This window comes from Silurus meridionalis, chromosome 9 (genome assembly GCF_014805685.1).
Source record: "Silurus meridionalis isolate SWU-2019-XX chromosome 9, ASM1480568v1, whole genome shotgun sequence".
In the NCBI taxonomy this organism is placed as follows: domain Eukaryota; kingdom Metazoa; phylum Chordata; class Actinopteri; order Siluriformes; family Siluridae; genus Silurus; species Silurus meridionalis.
Window position 1 is genome coordinate 25977488 of NC_060892.1, and position 19317 is coordinate 25996804.

The 19317-nt window shown below is 41.2% G+C and overlaps 1 protein-coding gene across 3 annotated transcripts; it reads left to right on the forward strand.

Moving 5' to 3' along the window:
- Positions 1 to 1132: 1132 nt before the first annotated feature.
- On the forward strand, positions 1133 to 19234 carry zfyve9b (zinc finger, FYVE domain containing 9b). Of its 3 annotated transcripts, none has more exons than XM_046857002.1 (16): positions 1133 to 1343; positions 1940 to 2605; positions 2954 to 3053; positions 3161 to 3312; positions 6410 to 6533; positions 7243 to 7365; positions 7555 to 7710; positions 7791 to 8018; positions 8643 to 8725; positions 8817 to 8921; positions 9029 to 9179; positions 9816 to 9896; positions 17445 to 17607; positions 17759 to 17864; positions 17995 to 18171; positions 18937 to 19234. In XM_046857002.1, the coding sequence occupies exons 2-16, from the start codon at positions 2108 to 2110 to the stop codon at positions 19096 to 19098; spliced, it is 2409 nt and encodes an 802-aa protein (XP_046712958.1). In that variant the 5' UTR covers positions 1133 to 1343; positions 1940 to 2107; the 3' UTR covers positions 19099 to 19234. The 3 variants fall into 3 exon arrangements, with proteins under 3 accessions (XP_046712958.1, XP_046712960.1, XP_046712959.1); XM_046857004.1 differs by lacking the exon at positions 1133 to 1343 and adding an exon at positions 1358 to 1479; XM_046857003.1 differs by lacking the exon at positions 1133 to 1343 and having other exon boundaries at positions 1364 to 2605.
- The last annotated feature ends 83 nt before the right edge of the window (positions 19235 to 19317 follow it).

Sequence of the window (19317 nt, forward strand, 5' to 3'; positions counted from 1 at the left end):
TTTGTTTGGATTTGGTTGGGGTCATCGGGGTTCCAGGGCTTTTCGTGACGTGTCTGGAGGTAAGTTTCATACCAAATAAAACATTTTTTGTTCCTGCTTTAACTCAGAGGGTCTGAGGGAAATGTTCATCACAGGGGTTCCCATGAATAAAAACCATGCATACCTTCATTTATATATAAGACGGCTATTTAGTCACTGCTCTACCACTGACAGATTAAAAGAAACCAGAGAACCCAGAGGAAACCCACACCAACACCTTCAAAACAGCAATACAACGCTCCCAGCGCTCCTCTCGAACGTGTCCTGGAAATCTTTTCACGTCAAGCACCTTCTGCAATTCGTACCAGATCTTCGCAACGGTTTCCGTATAGTGACCTACATCTTTGGGAAAGATGCCCACCTGGTCAGAAGAACAAGATGTGTCGAAGCATCCTGACTTAATAAAGGTCGGCGCTCCCTGTGATTGTGCGTCTCTGTTGACATATTACAAAAGTAGTTTTAAAACGTTTTAGATTTATTAATGTTATTTCAAAGGGTTTGATCACATTTGAGTACCTTCAATATTTGGCCAAAAGTATATGGACACCCACCTGTTTCACCCCACATGTGCTTCTTTCCTAAACTGATCATACAAGCATCACAGAATGCATCATGTATGATCATAAAGTTCTTTCACTGCAACAAAGAGGCACAAGCACACATCCAGCTTGTGCAAGATATGGTCTGAGAAGGTTGGAATGGAAGAACTGTTCTGAATGTCCTGCTCTACTCAACCCTAATACATTTTTGAATGAACAGGAACATGATTTCTCTTATCATTTCTACAAGCCAGGTCCAAAATACATTTTCCGAAGATTGTAGTTCATTAGATCAGTATAGGAATCTGGAATATGAGGTTCAAGAAGAAGAACATCCAGATGTGACTGTTGGGTGTCCACAAACTATTGGTCATGATGTTCCAACTTCGTGTGCACTGGCCAGATCCAAGTCAGGCAGATGGATGTAGTGAAGGGGTGATCTTGAGTGGTCTCCTGGAGGACGCTGGTGTATAGGCAGAGGCCGTGCAGCCTTGCAGCAGATTGGGAGCGCTGTGATTAATGTACACACACACACACACACACACACACACACACACACAGAGCCGCATCCTTGACATCAGCTGTGGAGCCATGGACCTTCTGTGTAATACCTGCTCGGATGGTTGGTACTGATCCAGGAGGAACAGCGGTGGAAAGATCAGCATCAGTGTTTCTGCGCGCGCGGTCAATGAAACTGGGTTCTCTCGTGGCGCGCGCTTCAGCGGTACAGAACACGCGACTGTCGCATTGCCGCAGTCACTGACAGTAGGTGATGTGTGTGTGTGTGTGTGTGTGTGTTACATTTGCTATTATTTTAGTGCGGTCAGAAGAACAGGTCTACACCGTGAGAACAGATTATGGCTTTACAGGCGCGCAGATGCAGAAGAGGAACAATTGTCGGGTATAGAGCAGATGCTGTGCAGATGTTTTAGTGAGAATTAAGAGCAGACATGGGATAATCTATGACTGGGGACACGAGCAGGCTTTTTTTACCTCTATCATCTACACACCTTTCCTTTCTAGAATGGACACTATGGCGCTCGGGCAAATGATATTGCAGCAAAAACGACTTGCTTTCACGCCATTATTTTAACACACACACACACACACACACACACACACACACACACACACACACACTCGCATATCATAGTAGCATTATTGCGGTATTTAGGTGGCAATAAAAAGCTCTCGAAGCTGAGCTCTGCATATTTTCTGGGCCGCATGGCAAAAAAAGAAAAATCCAGCATAACTGAATTAGGGTTGCCAGATTGAGCAGACTGTGTAAGTGTTGTGTAGTGACGCTGAGGAGCACTCCTCTTGTCATTTGTGCATAAGTGCTTCGCTTTGCCTTCACACAGGAGAGGATGCAGCAATGTGACATCCATCAGGCTCAGAAGGAGCTGCGTCTGAGTCACTGAGATTGTCATGGCTGGGTTTGGAGCTGGATGCACAGATCGTTGTGACGTAACGCAGCCCTGAAGCGATGCTGTGCGGCTTCCTGAGCCTCGCAGGACTTTGCTGAGAGAATGAGGCAAGCGGTGAGCGCCACACTCTCTGTGTGGGGCGAGAGACGCCTGGGTTACACCACGCTCAACGACTCCAGGGAGGCGCTGCTGGAGGACAGCAGCCTGATGCCTGGGCTTAAAGAGGACTCGGTTGTGGAGGAGAAGGAGCTGGCAGACGGTGAACAGGACGAGCAGGAGGCAGTGGTGGGATCCTCACCGTCCACGCCTCAAGATCCGAGTCAAGGTGAAGGAACCGTCCTGGAACATCCCGAGCTGCCCTCGGCTCTCAGATCCGAGTCGAATTCGGGTCGTCGAGGCAGTGTGAACCTAAGCGCACCCGAGAACGGATCCGCTACTGTCAGAAGGGGCTCCCTCGGTGCCCTACTTGTGCAGCGTTGCAGTTCTTTGGGCTCTACGGCGCCACAGTGGGTTCCAGATTCTCAGGCGCCGGAGTGTATGAAATGTGGCTCCAAATTCTCGTTCACAAAGAGGAGGCACCACTGCAGAGCCTGCGGGAAGGTAATTGGACTGTCCAAGTGTGACCAGAATTATATTTATAATCAGATCAAGGAAAAGGGGTTTTGATTTAAAATAGGCTTAAAGAAACGTCTTCTTTGGCAAACATTACGACTGCAGTACTGAAATGATCAGACCTTCTCGCAGTAGACTGACAGCTCAGATAGAGAATGAACCTTCTGAGATTTTTTTGCTGTTATTGCAGATTTTTCTGGCAGAAATCCATTTAGAAATGAGCCATTATCAAATTAACTGCGTTCGAAAGAAAAAGCTGCGAGGTAGATGTACAGCTTAGTTGTTATGTAATGTACAGCAGTGACTGTTTCATGTGGTGTTTGTTTTTATACGCAGGTGTTCTGTGTGGTCTGCTGTGACCTGAGATTCAGGTTGACTCACCTGGGCGGAAAAGAGGGCCGAGTTTGTGTCACCTGTCACGCTACACTCATTACCAGTACGAATCAGATTTTTTTTTTAAAAGCTCTACCTACATTACAGCGACGTGTTACCTGGTTTATTATCTGTCCATGTTATTTCATTACAAACTTCTCCGTCTCACAGAGACTCTTCGCAAGGAGCAAAAGAAAGTATGGTTTGCCGACAGCGTTTTATCCAAGAACGAGATGTCTAGTGCCAACACTACTCCGACCCACAGGGATCTGGTGCAGACGCAAGGACCTGCAGCGGCTCATATGTTACCTGCAGACCTTTCCGTAAGCACAGTCGCTCAAAATGCGAAACAAAAAACGTTCTCATATCAACTAATGATGCAAAATTGTTCATTTTTCAGCGTATAAGGACGTCAATTTGTTTGGGGTCGTTACACCTTCAAGGAACACGACCAAGTCAGGGGTAAAAGCCCTGGTTCCTGGTTCCTGGCTCTAGTAAATTGTTCCTGGCAGCGTCTCACTGCAGGGGTTTTTCTCACTGATTTCTCTGTATTATCTCCAGTGGCTGATTATCCTGCAGTGCCTTTTGGATCTTGGTGGCACCCACAAGTGGGCACTAGTGGTATTGCAGGACTAACATGGCCGATGAGAAAAAGCTCGTTTTTTTCTCTGGTCGCAAATACACCAAGAAATCAACCTTCAAGATCTCCTTTTTTTGGCCACAAACTCATATACAAGGATTTTAAGATTTCTTTCAATCTTTTTAATCCCTAGTTTCAAACCATCTAACCAGTTTGTAGATTTTCAAGCAATTTCATTCTCTTACTGTGAATGGCATTAATTGGGGTGGGATTTTTTTGTGACACACGCTCACGTGATAAGAGGCTCTGATTTGGTTCCTCATTCTGGTCCAGAAGGTCTCAGTTCCTGAAACTGTTAACTTCCTGGACTGTGCTCTTTTGCTACAGTGAGGAAAATAAGTATTTGAACACCCTGCTATTTTGCAAGTTGTCCCACTTAGAAGTCATGAAGGGGTCTGAAATTGTCATCGTAGGTGCATGTCCACTGTGAGAGACATAATCTAAAAAAAAAAAAAAATCCAGAAATCACAATGTATGATTTTTAAACTATTTATTTGTATGATACAGCTGCAAATAAGTATTTGAACACCTGAGAAAGTCAATGTTAATATTTGGTACAGTAGCCTTTGTTTGCAATTACAGAGGTCAAACGTTTCCTGTAGTTTTCACCAGGTTTGCACACACTGCAGGAGGATTTTGGCCTCCTCCACACAGATCTTCTCTAGATCAGTCAGGTTTCTGGCCTGTCGCTGAGAAACACGAAGTTTGAGCTCCCTCCAAAGATTCTCTATTGGGTTTAGGTCTGGAGACTGGCTAGGCCATGCCAGAACCTTGATATGCTTCTTACAGAGCCACTCCTTGGTTATCCTGGCTGTGTGCTTGGTCATTGTCATGTTGGAAGACCCAGCCTCGACCCATCTTCAATGCTCTAACTGAGGGAAGGAAGTTGTTCCCCAAAATCTTGCAATACATGGCCCCGGTCATCCTCTCCTTAATACAGTGCAGTCGCCCTGTCCCATGTGCAGAAAAACACCCCCAAAGCATGATGCTACCACCCCCATGCTTCACAGTAGGGATGGTGTTCTTGGGATGGTACTCATCATTCTTCTTCCTCCAAACACGTTTAGTGGAATTATGACCCAAAAGTTCTATTTTGGTCTCATCTGACCACATGACTTTCTCCCATGACTCCTCTGGATCATCCAAATGGTCATTGGCAAACTTAAGACGTGCCTGGACATGTGCTGGTTTAAGCAGGGAACCTTCCGTGCCATGCATGATTTCAAACCATGACGTCTTAGTGTATTACCAACAGTAACCTTGGAAACGGTGGTCCCAGCTCTTTTCAGGTCATTGACCAGCTCCTCCCGTGTAGTCATTGATCCTTAGTATCATTGAGACCCCACGAGGTGAGATCTTGCATGGAGCCCCAGTCCGAGGGAGATTGACAGTCATGTTTAGCTTCTTCCATTTTCTAATGATTGCTCCAACAGTGGACCTTTTTTCACCAAGCTGCTTGGCAATTTCCCCGTAGCCCTTTCCAGCCTTGTGGAGGTGTACAATTTTGTCTCTAGTGTCTTTGGACAGCTCTTTGGTCTTGGCCATGTTAGTAGTTGGATTCTTACTGATTGTATGGGGTGGACAGGTGTCTTTATGCAGCTAACGACCTCAAACAGGTGCATCTAATTTAGGATAATAAATGTAGTGGAGGTGGACATTTTAAAGGCAGACTAACAGGTCTTTGAGGGTCAGAATTCTAGCTGATAGACAGGTGTTCAAATACTTATTTGCAGCTGTATCATACAAATAAATAGTTTAAAAATCATACATTGTGATTTCTGGATTTTTTTTTTAGATTATGTCTCTCACAGTGGACATGACAATTTCAGACCCCTCCATGATTTCTAAGTGGGAAAACTTGCAAAATAGCAGGGTGTTCAAATACTTATTTTCCTCACTGTATCTGCATCCTGATGGCCCTCTTGCAAAGTGATCACCTCCTTCCTTTTCTGAGTACACAGGAAATCCAGAAGAAGACTGACAAGCTACAGAGCCCAGAGAGGAATCAGGGTCATGTTTGGTGCTGATCTCTGAGAGTGATATCTCCTGATCTATATCTCTCTCAGGGGTATTCTCTGCTTCCTTTTCTTTTAGCTCCGGTTTCTTGGGTTATAGCTCTAGAGTTTTTTTCTTCGGAGTATGCAATCTATCCTTTTTTGTGGTTTGGATATCTCACTGCTGCCATGGATCCTGAGATATTAAAGTGTATTTTTGAAACAAGATGGAGGAAAACACTAAACCAGCAACTCAGCTAAACTAAGCCATCAAAGCCATCTGTTGATGCAGTAATCAATGCTGATAAAGATCTTCATTCATACCTTCTTGTAGTGAGCTTTTCTGGTGTACTCTTTTTTTATAACTTGTACCCATCAATTCCATGTACCTCTGAAAGTGTGTCTCCTGCTTGGGCTTTTTGACACTGGGTTCCCACAGTTCCAGCAATTGCTAGAAACTTCATGTTTCCTAAATCATACTGCAGAAATGGTTTACTAATTTGCCTGTCACTAGCAGTCCATCACATATATGGCAGGTTTCCACCAAGATGCAGAAGAACCAGAATGTTCTCCACCACCTCTGTGCAAAAACAGAGGGTTACCTGAAATGATTTAAAGAATCAGGGTCTATGAATAGTGTGTACTTTGAAAGCATTAGGTTTCATGGTAGTGTCATAATGCCATTTCTGAGATTCAGATGATCTCCCGATGTGTTTCCTCTGGGCTTTCTGGTTTCCTTCATCCCTTAACATGAAAATCATGTATGCTTCTTTTTTTTCTATTTAGGAAATGCCAAACTCTCCATGTTTGGAGCATCAGGAGGTGGTTCACAGTCCCAAAGGAAGTTCAGCTAAGCCTTTACCACATAAAGGTCTTCCCCCTATCCTCACCTCTACAGGTGTTAAAGGAGGTAAGAATGTCCATGCATAACAAAAACAATCATTACATGAAGAAATGTTTGGTTTTAATAAATGCAGCGTAGGTTCATTAGTGCTTTTTGTGTCGTCCTTCAGTTGTTTTTGTATTAATACATAATAAACGTGTCCACAGTTATAACTAACAGAAGAGAAGCCACAGGGGTTAAAATTCACTGCAATGTCACCATGTGGGAATTCAGCTACAACAGCACTAGAAAGAACATTCCCGAGGTCAGATGTTCAGTCGGTGTTCCGGTTTGTTGAATTGAGGAGGTCAGGGTTCTGTGGATGAGGACACTTCAGTTTTTCCAATCCAGCACTTAATGAACAACATAAACAGCAGCATTGAAGTGCTGAGACAATGTTTGGGTCCTTTTAGCTCCAGAAATGGACAATCACAGATCTACAGCAAGGCAAAGATGCTCTTTACAGTTTGGGGAGGAACCACAGGCAGGTGTGATGGTCAGGTGTCCATAAACAGTCCCTTAAACATGTAGTTCTGACCACATGCCAAACGTGTTGATTCCACCTCAAATCCAGAACAGTCCTATGCAGTGACTGCGGATGTTATCTAGACGTGTCTGCTACCATGAAGCTTCTCAGTCATACCACCTCGTATTATTGACACTGGCGGATCCTCAGTATTGTTGTGTTGAGTTCTGTGTAAGGACTCTGTAAAATGTAAGTAAACGTGTTTTGTAGATTATACAGTGGAGGAAAAGCGCACGGAGACGTCACTGCTGGAGGAGCTGGAACAAGGCCAGACTGAGCCATTGGTTTTTGTCCTCAATGCCAATCTTCTGGCCATGGTGAAGATCGTCAGCTGTAAGTGGAATTCTACTGTTTATGAGCTGCACCATGTGTGTGTGTGTGTGTGTGTGTGTGTGTTTGTGTGTGTGTCATGGCATAGGAATATCTTGTCTGAACATTTATCTGGTCTCCACTATAAATACTATAAATATTGTTTTGCTAGATTCATGTAAAGGCATAGTATGTGTGTATTTGCGTGTACAGATGTGAACCGGAGGTGCTGGTGTGTGACGTCTAAAGGTATGCATGCAGTGGGTCAGCCAGAGGTCGTCGTGCTGCTCCAGTGTTTACCAGAAGAAAAGAGATTCCCCACAGACATCTTCAATCATTTTATTCAGATCTACTGGGATGCACAGACAGGTCAGGAATTCAGCATTTAAGTCATTATGGTACAAAAAAAAAAGGTCATCATATAATCAGTTTGCTAATTATTCTTAAAGCTGGAAAGCTCCTGAACCATCTGAGTCATTCTCTGGCTGCGCGAGGCTTTCTGGACAGTGAGGAGCACGCCGGGTTTCTCTACGTGCGTCCTACCTTGCAGTCTCTGGACGGCCTGCCGCTGCCCCCCCAACCCTTCCTGTTCGGACTGCTGATTCTTCGTGCTGAGAGTCCATGGGCCCGGGCGTTCCCCCTGCGCCTCATGCTACGCTTGGGAGCTGAGTATAGATGTAAGCATCGAATGCATCGTATTTAAAAAGGGAAGAAAATGTTTACCGTATGATTGGGAGATGAGATCATGGATGAGATCACGGATTTACTCATGGATCATGTAGCAACACCAACCAGTAGAGATTCGCATCTGTGCATCGGCACATAGATTAACTATGTCATGCATCGGTTTACAAAAATGTGCATGAGCTACAAGTTAGCATTTGTATCGCGATGCATCTTTTAAATACTTAGGCGTCGGTAAAAATGATTTATTCCTATATTATTTATTAGTACATGCGCTATACTTTTATTGTTTACAAAGTGCCGCTACGTGGATATGACGCGCCACAACGCTACGGAGACCGAGGCGTGTCCTGAGAGCCAGATAGAATACAGATTAACATGGCAGAGGTAGAGCTGCATCTTCCTGCAGACAGAGCAGGAAAATACGAAGCTACATACGAAGCTTCATATGTAGCTTCGATGTATCTTTATTGTCAGTTGTTTAGACAAAGCTAGCGAGGTGGGAATAAAACAAACACCAAACTGGGTCCAAAAATGATATGAATCATTAGTTGAAGTAAGCGGTACCCAGTCATCTGTTATGATGCTGATTGTTGATGTCTTCTGTGCACCTGCAGTCTATCCCTGTCCTCTGTTCAGTGTACGATTCAGAGAGCCGCTCTTTGGTCAGATCAACAACAGCATTATGAGACTCCTTGTGGTGAGACTCCATCATTATATCTCGTCTTACTGCTGTGTTTTAATGCTTCTTATTTCATATTGAATGTCTCCTGGTGTCATTTTGGATTCAGGATTTCCGTTTTTACCGTTACACACTGCCAGTAGTGACGGGGCTCATGGTCGACCTGGAGGCACGGAGCACGTGTATCACGATCCCGAAGAGCCGTCATGCCGAGGTAAGGACGGATACGACAATACCACTCAGACATATCATTTCACGGCAAAAGATTGCGCGGCTGTGATGCCATGTTGAATGTATATCTCTTCTCCTGTGCTTGTTCAGCTGCTGAAGGTGCTGAGTAAGTCGAATGAGAAACTGCTGGCGATGGGCGCTTGCTTTAATGAGCGCGCCGACTCCCACCTCATCTGTGTGCAGACTGCAGATGGACAGTACCAGACTCAGGCAATCAGCATTCACAGCCAGCCTCGCAGAAGTGAGCAAACACACACACACACACTCCAATGTGAAAACAAAAAGCATATGCTTTTTGAGATTGATGGATTAGAAGTGTTGTTTCTGCTGTACACATTTGCTTGGCACTAAATTCACACTAGTGCAATCAGTGGATCTTCTATAGACACTTACTTATTATACACTCCCATTAGAGCACCAGTTCACACTCCGTAAGTGTTCAGTACGACTGAGATCTAGTGGCTTTGAAGGCCATAATGTTAAACACTATACACTTTTTTTACATACAGCAGTTATGATCACCAGGGGGCGTCAACTATACAGTAATAAAGAGTCCTTAACCTGCATTATAATCATTTTATCTTCTCAGTGTTATAATCAGATCTTTATTCAGGTCAAGTCAAATCAAGAAGCTTTTATTGTCATTTCAACCATATATATGTGACGCAGTACACAGCGAAATGAGACAACGTTCCTCCAGAACCCCATGACAGAAAACACAGTTAAGGACCAGTAAGTGTCCTCGCCACAGACAGTGCAAAGACAACACAATGTAGGTGTGACAGTGTAGGACAAATACACAAAACACAAAATAGCGCCACCTGTAGACATACTGTATATTTTGTTCAGTTCAAATGAAATGATTGCTTTCTCTCAGTTACAGGCTCCTGTTTCTTCGTGTTCAGTGGTGCACTGAAAGCTTCGTCAGGATACCTGGCCAAATCCAGCATTGTCGAAGGTATGGTCTCCATTTGCTGTTATAATGAGCTCCATTCTTCTTGGAAGATTTTGTGGAGATGTGTGCTCATTCAGAGACTCGGGTGTTAGTAAAGTCCGGTAGGTGAGGTGAGGTGAGGTGAGGTGAGTTCTGGGGTGCAGTAAACTATAAATCTTTCCAAGCCTGCGAAAATGTTCTGCTATATTCTGGTACTAAGCCTTCCAGAGAAATGAGATGAACATGCACCAAACTATTGGAAGCTAAAAAAAAAAAAAACAAGGAAGGAAACTTTTGTCCTCGATCGAAGGCATTTCACTTTTATCTAGAAATCATAATGTTCTTTTCTGAGCTTTCATTTCTTAGTCAAATATATTCCTAAATGTTCTTGGACTCACTGTAACTTAATCATCAAACGAGATCTTATCAAGTCTGACCTTTACTTGACACAGCAAATCAGAATGTAAAGAGTTCTGGAACTACTGCAGCTGAAAATTGCACCATTACAGACAGACAGACAGACAGACAGACAGACAGACAGACAGGCAGACAGACAGACAGACAGACAGACAGACAGGCAGGCAGGCAGACAGACAGGCGGAGTTGGAATGTGTAGATCAGTAAATGTATTTAAAAGATTATAGATAAAGATACAGTATTCTTAATAAAGAATAATAAATACAGTACACGTGAAAGTTCAGCTTGATGAATGTATAGTTTTATTAAACTATGTTGTATGTAATATACACTTCATGGAATGCAGTAGGAACCACTTTTGAAGCCTCTTTATATTCATTGCTCTGCCCATGTGGACTTTAATTATTCAGACCTCAGGTTTAATTTGGGCTCAAATTTGAATTGAGACTTTTATTACGGTGTGTGTGAAAGGTTTATTTCTGGCCTGGGCTGAACCTCATGTCTGACTTAAAAACCAACACTACAACAAAAAGCTTGGACCTCATCACAACATTATGAACTAAAATTTGTTTTCTTTTTCCTCACTGAGTGTGCGAATATTCTGCTCAAGGGTCCAGTTCCTGGCTGATTTCACAAATGTGAAAGTTTTTATTATGGCCTTAATTGTATTTAATAAACTTCTCAGAATTATTGACATTATATTTGGCAGAGGTGACAAAAGTACACACATCCTTTACTTAAGTAGAAGTACAGATCCTCATGTTTTAAAATACTCGGGTAAAAGTTGAAGTACTGATTATACTTTTTTACTCAAGTCAAAGTAAAGAAGTTTTGGCTCAGACATGTACTTAAGTAAAAAGTAGTTATTACTTCCACCTGTTTTAGCTGTTAACTGGACCTCACATCATGATAGATAGATAGATGATAGATAGATAGATGATAGATAGATAGATAGATAGATGATAGATAGATAGATAGATAGATGATAGATAGATAGATGATAGATAGATAGATAGATAGATAGATAGATGATAGATAGATAGATGATAGATAGATAGATGATAGATAGATAGATGATAGATAGATAGATAGATGGATGGATGGATAGATGTGATAGCCTAGTGGGTTAATGTCAGGGTCCCCACGAGGATGAGTTTGAGAGTTTGATTCCTGCTCGAGCTGGTGGTTGCTGTGTTGGTAAATAAAACTTCTGGACCTTGTCCACTCTGAAAACATTTCAATTCTGTCCTTTCTGTGTTGGATTAATTTCTTGATTTCCTGGTCTTTAATGAAAGATAACCCCACCAAAAAAAAAAAAAAAAAAAAAAAAAAAAAAAAAAAAAAAAAAAAAAACAAGGAAGGAAACTTTTGTCCTCGATCGAAGGCATTTCACTTTTATCTAGAAATCATAATGTTCTTTTCTGAGCTTTCATTTCTTAGTCAAATATATTCCTAAATGTTCTTGGACTCACTGTAACTTAATCATCAAACGAGATCTTATCAAGTCTGACCTTTACTTGACACAGCAAATCAGAATGTAAAGAGTTCTGGAACTACTGCAGCTGAAAATTGCACCATTACAGACAGACAGACAGGCGGAGTTGGAATGTGTAGATCAGTAAATGTATTTAAAAGATTATAGATAAAGATACAGTATTCTTAATAAAGAATAATAAATACAGTACACGTGAAAGTTCAGCTTGATGAATGTATAGTTTTATTAAACTATGTTGTATGTAATATACACTTCATGGAATGCAGTAGGAACCACTTTTGAAGCCTCTTTATATTCATTGCTCTGCCCATGTGGACTTTAATTATTCAGACCTCAGGTTTAATTTGGGCTCAAATTTGAATTGAGACTTTTATTACGGTGTGTGTGAAAGGTTTATCTCTGGCCTGGGCTGAACCTCATGTCTGACTTAAAAACCAACACTACAACAAAAAGCTTGGACCTCATCACAACATTATGAACTAAAATTTGTTTTCTTTTTCCTCACTGAGTGTGCGAATATTCTGCTCAAGGGTCCAGTTCCTGGCTGATTTCACAAATGTGAAAGTTTTTATTATGGCCTTAATTGTATTTAATAAACTTCTCAGAATGATTGACATTGTATTTGGCAGAGGTGACAAAAGTACACACATCCTTTACTTAAGTAGAAGTACAGATCCTCATGTTTTAAAATACTCGGGTAAAAGTTGAGGTACTGATTATACTTTTTTACTCAAGTGAAAGTAAAGAAGTTTTGGCTCTGACATGTACTTAAGTAAAAAGTAGTTATTACTTCCACCTGTTTTAGCTGTTAACTGGACCTCACATCATGATAGATAGATAGATAGATAGATAGATAGATAGATAGATAGATAGATGGATGGATGGATGGATGTGATAGCCTAGTGGGTTAATGTCAGGGTCCCCACGAGGATGAGTTTGAGAGTTTGATTCCTGCTCGAGCTGGTGGTTGCTGTGTTGGTAAATAAAACTTCTGGACCTTGTCCACTCTGAAAACATTTCAATTCTGTCCTTTCTGTGTTGGATTAATTTCTTGATTTCCTGGTCTTTAATGAAAGATAACCCCACCAAAAAAAAAAAAACACTTCTGTGGTACCATGATTTACCAGCAACCAATTTTAATGACCTTTTATTGTTCTGTTTTTAAAAACTTCTTATAATGTTCAATATGAAACTAGAGGTAAGAATCCAACCAGGAAAGTCTTTCATCATAGATCACTAATGGCATTACTTTCAAAACTCAAAACTTTGTTAGACATGTAAATAAGCAGGAAAGACAGAGACAAAGACAAAGAGACACAGACACAGCTTTAGAAAGAGTGAGAAACAAATAGAGAGACAGCAAGAGAGAGACATATACAGTGAGACAGAGACATTTACTAAAAGAGACACAGAGACAATTAGATAGAAAATAGAGACAAAGATAGCGAGATATAGCCACTTCCTGTTGGAAGTGTTTCTCCCGAGCGACTCTTAATGATCTCATTTACTAAATGAGCAGTAGTGAGTTAAGTGCTTGCTCAGGTGCCCAAAACTGGCAGCTTGAGGTGTTAAACATGTATCATATTTACAGCATGTGATATGTATGTAAGCATATGTACAGTGATTAAATATAAAGGCTATATCAGTGCAGAGACGTGTGGACATCATTAAGAGCCTTTGCTATGTTTCCACACGGACAGTTAATGAGGTGATACCGGAGAAACTGCACCTCTTCAAGTCAAGTCAGGAAGCTTATATATAAAATTATAGACATTTTACAGATTTGAATGATGTATTGTTTTTATCTGTACGATCAATAAAGACAGTAATTTAAGTTTGTGTCGCCATTATGAGGGAAAAACCCACAAAACGCCCCCCAGAGGGTAAATTGTGTAAAACATGGCGGATTTGGTGTTTGATTTGAGACTTGGCGCAGAAATAAAACAAAAGTTTACTGATTAAAAATATTTTTATCTAGAGTTTATTTATTTATTATATATATATATATATATATATATATATATATATATATATATATATATATATATATATATATATATACAAAAGGACGTCGTGGATAAATGTATTTTTTGCCGAAGGTTTTAATTGCGCCTCTTTTTGATTTATTTATTTATGTATTTACATTTTCTATAAAAATGGTGAAACAGAAATGCGCGCTGAATTGATAGCGTTAATAAAATTTAGTGCCATTTACAATAATTTTAATTTTGACAGCCAAATATACATATACATACATACATACATACATACATACATAATGGCGACACAAACTTAAATTACTGTCTTTATTGATGGTACAGATAAAAACAATACATCATTCAAATGTGTAAAATGTCTATAATTTTCTATATATAAGCTTCCTGACTTGAAGAGGTGCAGTTTCTCCGGTATCACCTCATTAACTGTCCTTGTGGAAACATAGCAAAGGTCTCTTAACTATAGAAAACCAAGAGTCCAATAAGCAAAGCCTTGTTTGTCACCCCTCTGGTAGTGTAGTGGTTTAGTGATGCGGCCTCTGCTATCTGACTCACCCGGTTCAATTCCTACCCCTTAGCTTTCCTTTAAATTGTTTAGAAAGTTTTATAAAAGAACCAAAAAAGGTCCTAAAAATCAGGTTCTTGCAGGAGATCCTGTGGCTCAATTGGAAGAGCTTTGCCTCTGGGTTGAGAGGTTGCTGGTTCAAACCCCAGCCAGGACTCAAAGTTAAGAGTGTGGAAGGTTTCAGTGACCGTAGTGATGAAGGTGTCAGAAATGGCTGCGTGGAAGGTCAAATGTGGACGGTTACAGAGGGCATATCCTGAACCAGGGGGGCAATATTCAGGCATCTGCCCCCCTGGCGTCTGAGAAGCTGAAAACAGGGGTTATGAAGCAAAAACATCCAAAAAAGTTTCAACATAGGCTCCGGACAAAATTTTTTTACTTTTACCCCTTCTCTCCTCCTGAATACAAAACTCTTTTGCAGCTGTAACCCAGCAGGTCTTCACAGCCTTTATTCACAGTCACCCACGCCATTGCTCACCACACACTAATTTCCACACAACTTACCCAGTGTGGGGACAAGCCAGACTTGAACCAGCAACCTCTGAGCTCAGAGACAAGGCTTTTACCACAAAGCCATCAAGTCCCACAACTCACCTTCTTTTTTTTTTTTTTTTTTTTTTGGGGGGTTTATCCTTCATTTCATGCTTCAAAGCAAGAAATTCAGACCAGAAAGAAACACAGAAAGCAGGATTCAAACTCTGAACCCCACCAACAGCAAAATACCAGCCTTAACCCACTGAACCATCAGGAAGGACAGGCTACAATGATTGTTTTGAGCAGGTCTATCTTTCTTTTTAAACCATCAACACAAGAATATAATGCTAAAGACAGACTTAGGAAGCAAACCCATATCATGACTAGCAGGGACAATGCAGGATTTGAATCCTGATTCACACCATTAGCGAGTCACCAGCATTAACCCACTGAACCATCAGGAAGGACAAGCTGGGAAGCTTGTTTAGAGCAGGTCTATCTTTCTTTTTAAACCATCAACACAAGAATTGTACGCTGTAAGAAGTGAATACAGATGTAAGTAGCACAAGTTGAACCCACATTGTAAATAGCAGGATTTGAACCCTGAGCCCCACCACCAGCAAGACACCAACATTAAACCACTGAACCATCGGTGAGGACAGACTAGGAAGCTTGATTAGAGCAGGTCTATCTTTCTTTTCAACCCATTAAAAACAAAAATATATCGCTAAAGAAAAATGTAGGAAGTGAATCCTGATCGTGACTGGCAGGCAGAAAGCAGGATTCGAACCCTGAACCCCACCAAAAGCACAACACCTGATTTAACCCACTGGACCATCAGAGAAGACAGGCCAGGAAGTTTGTTTAGAGCAGGTCTATCTACCTTTATACCATCAACACAAGAATATAAAGCTAAAGAAAGATTCAGGAAGCAGGAACATCGCAACTAGCAGGATTCAAACCATGATCCTTACCATCAGCGAGGCACCAGCCTTAATCCGATGAACCATGGAAGAGATCAGACTGGGAAGCATGTTTAGATGAGGCACAAGCCTTAAACCACTGAGCGACCACTGCTGAAAAGCATGTGTGCTTTTTGGAGGGTTCATACTTTGTTTGATGGCAGCGCAGTAAGAAAGAAGGCATGTAGGACTGGCTTTGAAACCTTATCACCAGCATGGACTATATTAAGGACCATGTTCAGGCACAAGCCTTAACCCACTGAGATACCACAGTTGGTGGGGTTATCTTTCATTAAAGACCAGGAAATCAAGAAATTAATCCAACACAGAAAGGACAGAATTGAAATGTTTTCAGAGTGGACAAGGTCCAGAAGTTTTATTTACCAACACAGCAACTACCAGCTCGAGCAGGAATCAAACTCTCAAACTCATCCTCATGGGGACCCTGACATTAACCCACTAGGCTATCACATCCATCCATCCATCCATCCATCCATCCATCTATCTATCTATCTATCTATCTATCTATCTATCTATCTATCTATCTATCTATCTATCTATCTATCTATCTATCTATCTATCTATCTATCTATCTATCTATCTAATATGATGTGAGGTTCAGTTAACAGCTAAAACAGGTAGAAGTAATAACTACTTTTTACTTAAGTACATGTCTGAGCCAAAACTTCTTTACTTTCACTTGAGTAAAAAAGTATAATCAGTACTTCAACTTTTACCCGAGTATTTTAAAACATGAGGATCTGTACTTCTACTTAAGTAAAGGATGTGTGTACTTTTGTCACCTCTGATTAATACAAAACTAATAAAATGTTGTTATCTAATGAATGTATGCAGGCTGAAGATCCACATATAGAACACAAGCAGAGAAAAGATGATGATGATCAGGAATGTGTCTGTTCTCAGTCATGTTCTCATCAATGACTCCCTCTGTCTCATCCACATTAACCCCAAACTTCTCACTGCCTTCTGCCTGCTGATTCTTATCTCCATAAACTAGTCTACATCTGTGGTGAGTGAGGGTCAGGACTTTATACACCAGCGGATTGAAAAAGACGCGCAGTAACAGGAAATCAGTTGTTCGGCTGAAATCGGCGCACAGTGAAAATAAAAAAAATATTTCACCAAATCAATGAATTAAAACTAAAGTAACGAGCCGGGTTTGAAAATGTAAGAAGTAAAATGTACAGATATTTGTGTAAAAATGTAATGAGTAAAAGTAAAAAGTTGTCTGAAAAATAAATAGTGGAGTAAAAAACTGATACAAAAAAAATCTACTGAAGTACAGAAACAAAGTATTTGTACTCTGTTACTTCCCACCTCTGGTATTTGGACATGTCTCAGTCTTGAGATTTGTTATTTCTCAATATAATGTTTTGAAACTTTGTTTTATAATCACAAAGTATTTGCATAGATTAATCATTTATAGAAGTAAAGACTTTGGATCGAAGGTTTGGTTATTGTTCTCGACTGCGCCTCGTCTCGCTTTTTTTTATCGACTCGATCTTGACTCGATCTTGACAAATGAGTTTTATTAAGCGCTCCCTCACGCTGATTGTATTATTCCATAGCTACAGCTTCACTGTGCAAATATTTCCAACAGTGTTCACACTGACATCCATAGACTGACTCTTGTCTTCTCAGACGGCTTGTTGGTCCAAGTAACCATGGAAACCATGCTGGATTTACGGCGAGCTCTACGAGACATGCGAGACTTCACCCTGACTTGCGGAAAACTCCACCAATCGGAGCGGCAGGAATACGTGCACATCCGGTGGCAGGACGAAGAGCCACATTTCAATAAAGGGTGAGACGTTTGTTTGCATAGTCAAGCTTTTCCTTAACCATGATACAGGTTTCAGCTGATAACTAATCAAATAATCGCAGTTATTGTTTAATTATAAACATTTATTGCACTGTGTGTTCATTCTTTTACTCCACTCTGTTCTGACTCACAGCATCATCAGCCCTATCGATGGAAAATCTATGGAATCCATTACCTGTATAAAGGCCCACCAGAGATTAGAGTATCGAACCAGTGGGAAGGTCATACGTTGGACGGAGGTACACACACACACACACACACACACACACACACACACACACACACACACTGTTTGATAGCATTGAGATGCCTGTTGAATATTTGTTGTTTTTAAAGTGTAGTGAATTGACCTTTATTTCGACTCCACAGGTGTTCTTTCTTCAGAAGGAGGAGCCGAGTAACGGCCCAAACACTTACACCAATCATAACCGTCTGACAGAGCGTCTGGCCCGAGCGTTCTGTCTGGCACTGTGCAATTCCCTGAGCCTGCTGAAAGAGGATGGGATGACCAAATTAGCACTGCGGGTCACCTTGGATGGACAGAAGGTAGAGCAGGCTGTTGCAGAATTCATGCTGTATTTATTGTATATTGTGTAAATAAAAATATGACAGCGTTTGATTGGTCTAATACAATTGCAGGTTGCGAGAATAAACTATTATTTATTAATGGAAATGATGACATGATGCACTATATTGCCAAAAGTTTGCAGACACCTGGACATAAATACGGTATGTGCTTTCCGTCCATCGCGTTCCACATTTAGTACCAATTTGCTCTTGTAGTTCCCTCCACTCTTCCGGGAAGATGTTCCACTAGATTTTGGAGTGTGCTTGTGGACATTTGTGTTCCACAGCTACAAGGGTGTTAGTGAAGTCAGGTACTGATGTAGGTGAGGTGAGGAGGCCTGAGGTGCAGTCAGCGTTTACAATCATCTCAAAGATGTTCAGCAGGGTTGAGATTTGAGCTCTCCAAACCGTGTAGAGCAGATCTTCATGGAGCTCGTTTTTTGTGCACAGGTTTGGGTTTCCAAAGACAATTGTGTGCCTCCAGCTTTGTAACAGTTTGGAGAAGAACCACATTTGATAGAAAAAGGGCAGGTGTCCCAATACTTTTGTTCATATAGTGTAGGTCATTATGTTTGTTTAAAATTAAAAATCAATTATTTTCACTTTGTCAATTAGACAAAAACTTCATCTCCAGAGAAGATGGTGATGAAGAAACAACTCTGAGACGACCTCGAGAGGAACCAGACTCTAAACTGGAGCTTTTTTGGGTTTGCGGTGTTTAAAATGTGTCTGTGTGTGTTTCAGATGGAGTTCCTCGTGGGCAGTAACGGACAGCCTCTGCCTCTGCACTACCAGGACACACTAAACCAGTCCCTGAGTGCGGTCGTGGTGAGCGTGTGCCAACGTCACGGACACACAGCCCTTCAGCTCGAGCTCATCTTTTACATCCTAGAGGACATTGCGTAGAGGTCACCTGCTGAAACCTTCATCATAAAGCCAACGGGCCGTGCTGCTGGATTCCACGGACCTTCTCATATGTACACTTCAGACACTGGACATTACAGCGGGGAAACGATGTATGTTTATAATATATATATATATATATATATATATATATATATATATATATATATATATATATATAATAACCCCGATTTCTCACCGATCAGTCCTGTTTCAGCTCTT